This window comes from Monoraphidium neglectum (assembly GCF_000611645.1).
Source record: "Monoraphidium neglectum strain SAG 48.87 unplaced genomic scaffold scaffold01840, whole genome shotgun sequence".
Taxonomy (NCBI): domain Eukaryota; kingdom Viridiplantae; phylum Chlorophyta; class Chlorophyceae; order Sphaeropleales; family Selenastraceae; genus Monoraphidium; species Monoraphidium neglectum.
Window position 1 is genome coordinate 2670 of NW_014011788.1, and position 9019 is coordinate 11688.

General features: G+C 63.9%; 2 protein-coding genes across 2 annotated transcripts; both read right to left on the bottom strand.

Annotated features, from left to right (window-relative positions):
* Nucleotides 1–745: 745 nt before the first annotated feature.
* MNEG_9161 (hypothetical protein) lies at nt 746–4305 on the bottom strand (the record flags this gene model as incomplete). The annotated part of the gene is made up of 9 exons (XM_014042366.1): nt 746–909; nt 1095–1159; nt 1503–1612; nt 1836–1940; nt 2160–2414; nt 2775–2823; nt 3061–3300; nt 3740–3933; nt 4246–4305. Coding segments are annotated over 9 exons (1242 nt in total), but the record flags the coding sequence as incomplete, so codon positions are not given.
* Nucleotides 4306–6010: 1705 nt separating this feature from the next.
* Nucleotides 6011–8548, bottom strand: MNEG_9162 (Cytochrome P450 3A28; the record flags this gene model as incomplete). Its single annotated transcript, XM_014042367.1, has 5 exons — nt 6011–6190; nt 6749–7180; nt 7359–7540; nt 7817–8014; nt 8410–8548. 5 exons carry the CDS (start codon nt 8546–8548, stop codon nt 6011–6013), a joined length of 1131 nt encoding a protein of 376 aa, XP_013897821.1.
* Nucleotides 8549–9019: the final 471 nt, after the last annotated feature.

Sequence of the window (9019 nt, forward strand, 5' to 3'; positions counted from 1 at the left end):
CCGCTTCCCAGCAGTCATCACATGCTCATCTTGTTCAAGCTCCTGCTGCTGCTGCTGCTGCTGCTGCTGCTGCTGCACCTGCGGCTGCACCTGCACCTGCTGCTGCACCTGCTGCTGCTGCTGCTGCTGCTGCTGCGGCAGCGGCGACTGAGCCTCAAGGTGCTGCTCGTCTTGGTGTTTCTCACCTCCCTGCCAGTGCTGCCCCTGCTGCTGCAAGTCCTCTTTTGGCTCCTGCTTTGGCACCTGTTGCTGCGCGTGCTCCTCCCCCTGCTTCTGCTCATCCTTCTGCTGCTGTTGCTCCTGCTGCATCTGCAATAAGAACGCCCGCGGCACGGACTTGTCCAGTACGAAGCTGGAGGTTGAACCACCGCATGGGTCGGTGGGAGCAGCGCCGGCTGCCGTTGCTGCTGGCCCAGCTGCTGCCATCAAGCTGCAAGCGGCGGCCGCGGGCTCCATGCCATTCAGGGTCCCACTCAGAGACGCCAGAAGGAAGGGTGACAGCTTTCCCTCACGCTGTGCGGGACACGGTGGCAGGAGCAGCAGCTGTGAGAATCCTGGCGAGTACAGGGAGACTTCTGGCAATTGATGACGGCCGGGCAATCAAGGTTGTATGTGCACTCCGAGTGAGAGTTGTGCAGCCGCTGCAGACTGTGCAGTGAAGTGGTGATGAGAGTTGTGCACCCCCTGTGGGACCAGGGCGCGTGCAAAGACAGCCGCGTCATGTCTTGTGTCACTCTCTGCTCACCTCTGCAAACTCATTGGAATTGACCCGGAACACCGACCTCCCCGGATGGCCGGGGCTCCACCAGCCCGCGGCCGCGGCCTGCTGCAGCTGCTGCACCAGCACCCGCTGGTCGGACGTCTGCTGCGGCGCCGGCACCGCCTCCAGGACCGGCCGCCCTCCCTCCCCTGTTCGGCGCAGCAGTAGCGCTGCAGGAGCCAAGGAGCAAGCCGGGGCCGCAAAGCGTCGGCTACGTGTTTACATGGGTCCCAGCAGTGAATGTTAGGATATCAAGGGCAACGGATTGAATGATTTGAACCACGTGCACACTTTAGCGGCAACTGAGGCATGCGCGTCACCCATTGTGGCTCACCGACGGGCGTCCTGAGCTCCACTCTGGCCAGGCAGCAGGTGAAGAGCAGGCCCACATCCATTGCCCTACGGAGGGGGGCAGTTGTCTTGATGAGGTGGATAAGGTCGTGCAATAATGCATTGCTGGGCAAAGTGCGCGGTGGAGGATTGGCAACAAACTCGCAGCGGTGCAGTCAGTGATGATTGGGCCAGCCAGTGGCGTGTGCCACAGTGTGACAGTCATCACAGTGTGGAGTAATCAGCGACACGGCGTCAAGTGGTGCCTTGCATCGACAAATCCGTAAACGCCTTTCAGCAGAGCAGGCAATGCTGTCCGAGGCGAGTCGCCCTTGTTCACCGCCCTTTTCACGTCAAGACAGCCGGCAGGTGGACAGCGGATTACAATTCATCCTCTGTCGGGCCCCCTCACCTCCTGTCTGCGAACCAAGCTCGCATCATGTTGTCTGGCACCACCGCCCTCAGCGCGTGCTCCCGCGCCTGCTCCCACTTGTCCTTGGACATCTTGAGCACTTGCAGGAGCTGCCGGTGCGACAGGGAGTGAAGGCCGCAGCAGTCACGAGCTGCAGCTGGCAGTGCTTGGTAAGAAGCAGCCAGCCCCCTCTAGTAGTTGCCCCGCCACCCCGCTCCCTCCGTCGGCCAGCCCTGGACTTTTAGGAGGCCCTAAACCCTATCCCCTCAAGAGGGTGATCATTCCTGCTGGCATCAACCACACCTCTTCAAGTGCCTGGGGAGGGCGACTCACGATGGCGTGCAGCTGTGGGTCATGGTCCGTCTGCCGCGCCAGGACCTGGAAGTCCCCCACCTTTGCCACGGAGTTGATGATGCCCTCAGGGAGCGGCAAAGACGCCTGAGCCACCAGAGGCGATTCATGGGGGGCGGGGCACCATGCACAATGGCGTCTGGAAATATATGATCAAGAGCTCCAGGCAGGAGCGCAAGGCCCGCTGAGCACCTACCGGGGCGGGGCCGCGCGAGTGTCATCAAGTGTGCATGATGACACGTAAAAGCAGACGACACCGGCTTGGCGCATGCGCGTTGCTGCTCGCTTGCGCGGCCGTGCGTCTACCTTGTGGGCCGCGCTACGCAGGTCCTGGAGCTTCTTCACCGTCTTGGCGCCCATGTGCACGAGCACAGCCACCGGGTCGTCCACGCTGGGAAAATCGGCCTTGAGGTCACACTTCTGCCGCTGAGTCACCACCACAAAGCTCTCCGACACCGCTGCCCGCATCGACAGGGAGCGGCCGTCCCGGTGGCGCGCGCGGGCGAGCAGGCGAATTGGGGGCTTGCGGCCGTCCAAGATAGCTTCGCAGCTGTCGGTGACCTGCAGAGTGTTTGTGCGCAAGCGTCAAACTGCAGCATAAGAAGCGGCGTCACGCAGTGCCGCCAGTCAGCGGGACCCAAGCTCCTGCCTGCCTGCTGCGGACTGCATGTGCGCACCCAGTGGTGCACTGATGGCACCCGAGGCCCTGCACCGCTGCCTTGTGCGCAAGCTTCGTCGATGCAGACACCGGCGCATCGATGATCCATGGTGCGCGCCTGCTTTTTGCCCCAAACACCTGCAAGCCAGTGAGCAGAGCCGTGCCCCTGGAGACGGTGAGGACAAGGACGAGGCGCCCCAGCTCGTCATTGGTGGCGGTGCCCGCGGCGGTGAGCAGGGGCCCGCCCCTCTTGTTGGGAGCACGCTGATTTCGTCAAACGCGGCGTCGATGGACCCCGTTCCTGCGCCGCTGCTGAAGATAGGGCGGCCAGGCGCATGGCAAGTGAGAGAGAGGCACAAAGACACGCACGCGTCCACGCCAGGCCGCGCCAACGACAGGCCGGCGGCAGCCAGTCGGTGGAGGCTGGGCCTGATTCACCGGCCCGTCAGTATCCCAGGTCCCGCCCATCAAAGCAGCGGTCCCCAACCGTGGCCGTCTGCAGGCGTCCGCCTCTTTATATCGTGCAGCGCGGCGTCACCCCGCGCGCACCTGGCCGCCAAAGCCTCAAACGCGTTGCCGTCCAGCGCAACCACCTCCACGCGCACCCCAGGCAGCTGCTCCAGGAAAGTGTCACCCGTGGACGGGTCCACCAGCTCCACGCGCAGACCCGCGCCGCAGTCAGCCGTGAGGCGCTCGTCTGATAGGTACTTGCGGCGGAAGTTTGCGGCGCACCGGCGCGAAGTGTTGTGGCGGCAGAGCGCGCAGCCGGGGTCGAGGCAGCCGGAGGCGCTGCGGGGCCGGACGCAGGGGCAGGTGTAGTTGGGACAGGGCGCAGAGGGCGCAGGGCAGGAGGAGAAAGGGAGGCGGGCAAGAGGGGGTCGGGAGAGGGTTTGATGAAGGGGATGAATGAGGTTTGGCGTGGCTGGCACACCACCAGCCAGATGCGCTTGTTGCAGCTGACAGAAACGCCTCTGCGCACGTGCAGCGCCACCGTGAGCCCATGCTGTCGCGCACGCGATGTAATCGCCCGGGTGCTGATGCCGGCCACAACGCCGTGTCGCTGGCCGCCGCTGGCCGGCGCAGGCCCGCCTGCCGCCTTGCAGCTGCCGCGCAGCTGCCGCAGCCGCGCGGGCAGGCGCCGCAGGCCCCCTACACCCAGAGCCGGCCCACCCTCTCCTGCCACGCGTCTGTCGCCCCCTGGCGTCCTGCTGTATGGCTGCCGGCGCACCGGCAGTCGTGCCTGAATACCAGCTGCAGGCCCAGGCTCTCGACGGGCACTCCTCCATAGTCCGCCGGCGGCAGCGCCCCAAGCGCCTCCCCCGCGGCGCGGCGCACGAGGGCGGCGTCCGCGCCGGGCGCCAGCGCGCTCAGGCGCCGCGTCAGGCCCAGGAGGAAATGCTCAAAGCGCTGGCGCACGTATTCCTGCGGCGGGGCACGGCAGCGTGGGCAAGCAGCAGGGTGGGGTTGTGCTAATCAACTGTGTGGGGCGCGTGGCGGCTGGCGCCATCGATCATTGTTCATCAGAGCGCCGGGGGTCGCGATCCCCCCTCATGAGACAGCGAAGCCTTGTCGAACACCTTCAGAGTTGAGCAGCAGGCCAGCTGGTTCGAGGACCAGGCGCAGCGGCCAGCTGCACACGGCGCGGCCTCGGGGGCTCTTGACCGCCACGCCACGTAAACCGCTGGCACGAAGCCGCGGTTGCGGGACAGGCAGGACATGGGTGCCCAAGCGCACCTCCAGAACGCCGCTGCTGACAGACAGCAGGTCCTCGGGGACTTTCACGGCCCGGAGCATAACACAAGCTGCCCCGCGGCGCTCAGGGTCGTCTTCACAAGAATCAGTGACTGTGCAGCGAGGCTGCCGATGCGCGGATGGCGGCTAGGGCTTGCGCGGCCAGGTGCGTGACAACCAGTGGGATTGTCGAGACATGATCGCGACCAGTTCGGCTCAACCTGTGTGTGTGCTGCAACTCAACAGACGAGATCCTGGCGCAGTGGCCGATTCCGCACGCAGTGACGATGGGCTCGGCTGAATTGGTGTAGAGAGTCAGTCGTTCGAGTGTCAATTAAATTTCTGACACGTACCATCTGCACCCCTGCTTGCAGCTACAGACCCATCGGGCAAGGTGCGTGCCTGGTCGTTGCCTAGAAGCGACCGCCAACGAGACCACCAGCGGCTTGTGGACGCTGAACACGTCCTAGAACAGGTGAGTATACTACGCTAGATACGTCCTCAAAACTTCCAAAACGGTTAATTTGTTGTACCGTTGGAACCGCGCTGACATCCGCCAAATGCGGCGCGCCAGCGAGTGCGGCTGCTTGGTGGCTTGCTGGCAACGAGGTTTCAGGGCATCAACTGGAGCGCCCTGAAAACACTCTGCGACAATCATCTCATTATTGTTGCCTTGGGTAGCCCAGGCTTTAATAAACTTGTTGAGGTGGTGTCACCACTCCCACCGCAACCCTTGTGCTGACAAAGTCGAGCGCGCTCCCACGGTGCAGCGCACGTGCTGATAGCGCGCCACTGATGTGGCTGTGCGCCGGGGATGCATGTTGCCCCGCCCGGTTGACCAACAGAAAAAGCATGGCAGTCTGTCCAGAGCTGGCTCGCGCGCGGCGCAGCAAAGCGGCCACACCTTGCGCCTACCACGCACAGACTGTGGATTGCGCGCCAATCAGAAGTCGGCCAGAGAGCAGGAGAAAAGTGGAGATGTTACATGAGCATGCGCACACACGCATGCATGTGTCATGCGCCAGCACTGGCTGTCTGGCGATCATAGCCGTGTACGGCTGATTGCCGCGCCATGCTGGTGCCTGTGGTAGGAGCATGTTAGAGCCGTGCAGACAGGGAAGGAAGGACGAAGAGGAGTACATGCATCGTTGCAGACGCGACACACACATCTGGGAACGTAAATTCAGAAGGCACGTGAAGCAGTCGTGGATGATTTCTTGCTGGCAGTACAATGGCAGGCGCATGTGCTGAGCTTGCCGTGCGTGTATGTGTTGTCATTGCATCTCGGGGTATCAGCCCTGTCACCAGAGCTGTGCAAATAACTAATCTCTAGGAGGCGGGGTGCGTGCACACAACACAAAAGCTTGGCTGGCGACACATGTGGCACGCAGGCAGTGCAGCAACGCGAGGATCGTTCGCAAGTGGGATTTGTGGTGTTTGGACAGGTGTGATTAAACACGCACCGCTCCGGCAGCCAACGAAGGCTCGCCCTCATGCACGCCAAGCGGGTTGGCGGCAGAGTTTGTGGTTTGAACGCGCTGTCTGGTGATCGGGCGTGCGTGGAGTGACTCTACGCAGGAGCCGCATCTTTTCAGCGGCGGACTCGCAAAGCTTCTGGCCCCTGCACACGGCCATCACTACTGCTTGTACCGCGCCGTTTTTCAAATGTAAACCGATCTCACCGCCGCCCCCCACCCCTCGCGGCGCGCCCTCGCAGCTGTCCCAAGCAGCACAGGCCGCGCAGTCCAGCAGGCCCCGCGGTGCACGCTCACGCGCACGCGGGCGCGCACACGGCGCCGCCGGCGACGGCCTCGCTGCGGGGCGTCATGTGCATGCGGATGCCCTTGGTGCCGCGCGTCTGCAGTGTGAGGTGTGTGCTCTCGCGGGCCAGGACTCCCTGCAAGCCGCCCATCTCGGGGGCCAGCGTGATTGTGAAGCTTCCCAGAATCTGGGGGCGGCAGGAGGATGGCGGGCAGGTAGGTGGGATGAGTCATGGACGGGGTAGACGTTTTATTGAGGGATGTGACAGGCGGGCAAACGGCAGGGATCAGTGGGAGCTTGCTGGGCCTTGGGCTTGTTGCTGCCATGAAAACGAAGCTGCAGAGGGCGGGGCAGCGGTCCCTGCAAAGTCTGGGGCCACAGGCTGCAGCCAGAGGATTGCCGCAAACACAGAGGCCGCATGCACGCGGTGCTGCTGCATGCAAGGCGGCACTGCGCGACGTGCGCAATATCAGCCACAATGCGTACCCCGGTTGTTCTTCTCAGCCTGTACCTGCAGGGCTGACCAGCACCACCGGACTCACACCGTAGCGCGACACCATGTCCACACACGCGCACACATGTGCGCACGTGCGTGCGCGGGCGTGCATGCACATGCATACGCACACGCACACGCACACGCACACGCACACGCACACGCACACGCACACGCACACACACACACGCTCAAACACCCACGTTTCCCCTCTCACCCACACACGCCCAGAAACAAGGATCCGCCGCCCACCTTGGCCAGGAGCGTAATGACCTCCGCCTTGGCCAGGCTCTGCCCCACGCACGACCTCGGTCCGTCGCTGAACGGCATGAAGGTGATCCCCTCCCTGCTCGCCGCCGCCGCTGCCGCCGCCGCCAGCTTGTTGCCCGGCGCAAAGCCGGCGCCGCTTGTCGAGGACGCGTCCGCCTGGGAGTTGTAGACAAACGTCTCCACCGGCACGTCCAGCCACCTCTCTGGCCGGAACTCCTGCGGCGCCTCCCAGTTGTGCTTTGTGTTGTGGATCGCGTACAGCGGCGTGCTCACCACCACGCCTGGCGGGACCGTGAACTTCCCGATCCTGACGAGCCTTTCGGTGACGCGGCCCATGATGGACACGACGGGCAGGACGCGCATCGCCTCCTTGGCCACGGCCACCAGGTAGGGCAGCTTCCTGAGGTCCTCAAACTGCATATTTTTTGTTTGTGAGGGGTGCATGACAGGATGAGAATGTTCAAATACTTGTGCCGGAGTTATGCCTTTGACGCCTGTGCCGACGAGCGCGCCGGCACGGAGCGGCATCCGCGGGCGCCCGCCTCGCGTTGCCCCTGTGCCCCTCCCAGTGCGCGGGCACACTCGTACAAACCTCCATCTCGCGGGGCGGCGGGCAGCCGGGCTTTGCCAGCAGGCCGAGGGCGTCAAGCTCCTCCGCCACGCGGTCCTGGACGCCGGGGCACGTGCGGCGTGGAGCAGCGTCCACGCCGTCGTGTGGCCTGGCCGGGTCGGGGGGGGGGGGTGTGAGGGGCAGGGTGAAGAGGAAGTCGGGGGCTGTGAGGGCCGGTGGGATTGAGCAAGTCTGCACGCCTTGACCTGTCCACTGATGCTAGCCCCACACAGGAACGAACCTTCCCTGCGATTGACTGGCCCACTTGCTTGCCCCTCATCCTGCGCCGCGCAGCCCTTGTAGCCTGCAGCCAGCACCCAGCAGCCCATGGCCTGCAGCCTGCAGCGTGCACCCCGCCAACCCGCTATCCTGCCACTGACACGGCCTGCAGCCCGTACCCCCCACTCCGTCCCCCTCACGTGTCCTCCCCACTCCCTCACCTGTCGTCTCAAAGCCCTCCACAAACAAGATGCCTATCTCACTCAGCACGCGGTCCTCAGTAATCTCGTGGTGCTCCGCCATGGCGCGGTACAGCTGCGACGCGATGTCATGGTCGCCCGATGGCGGGGGCCCGCGGCGCTTCATCTCGTCCAGCAGTACGCGCATCTCGGCCTGGAACATGTCAAAGGCTTTGGAGCCTGGGGTTGTGCACGTTTATGTGTGTTTGTGTGTGTGTGTGTGGGGGGGGGGTGGATGAGGGTGTGGGTGTGGGTAAGGGTATGCTTTTAGCCAGGGTAAAGATGGGAACAAACTGAGGTATTGAAGTCAGGTTGGGGGGTTTGGTCATGCAGGCTGCTGTTCAAGGCTCCATGCAAGTCCGGCCGCGGCTGCTTGGCGCCGGCGCGGATGCAGGCCGCAGCGCCGGCAACACAAGCTGCCGGCGTGCGCTGAGCAACAGCGCAGTTGGGCGGTGCCGAAGGGGACCGCCTGGCCAGGTGCCACGAGGCGCAGCGAGTGCAGGAGGCTCAAGCGGCTTGCGTCACCGGCGGGCTGTTTTCTCAAGGCGCTAACGAGGCCCCGGCAAGGCGCTCACCCTTCTCGCCGTTGACAAATAAGCTGGGTGCCAGCTGGCGCGCCGGGTTGGCGATGCGCAGCATGACCTCGGTGAAGCAGCGCGGCAGCACGCGCTGTTGGTGCGAGTGGTTTCGGGGGTTGCGAGGGGGCAACCGCATGTTGAAGCTCAGCACAAAGTTTATGCAGATAGACGCTGGATTTATGAACAAGCCATGAGCATCCGGTGTGCTTGCAGCACTCTCCACAGCACCTCCAGAGGCATTTTGTGTGCGTGTGTGGGCACAGGCACCACACACACGCGCAGCACCACCTTCCCTCTCCTAAGCACCTCCCCCTCTGTTCCCCCCTGCACAAACATTCACTCTCTCACCCCGCCCAAACCGTCAATAAACACTCACGCACCAGCAGGTGGTTGTAGGCGGGCTTGTCCTGCTTGACTGACTGGTAGTCGTGGCCAAACCCCGCCAGCCCGATGACGTCGAGCGTCACCCGCAGCGCCGCCTGGTCGACGTCGACGGCAGCCTCGGGGCCGAGGGCGGCGATGCGGGCTGTGAGCTCGTTGATGCGCGTCAGGATGAGGGGATACTTCTTCTGCGGGATTGGGGTTGGTTTTAGGGGGGAGGGGGCAG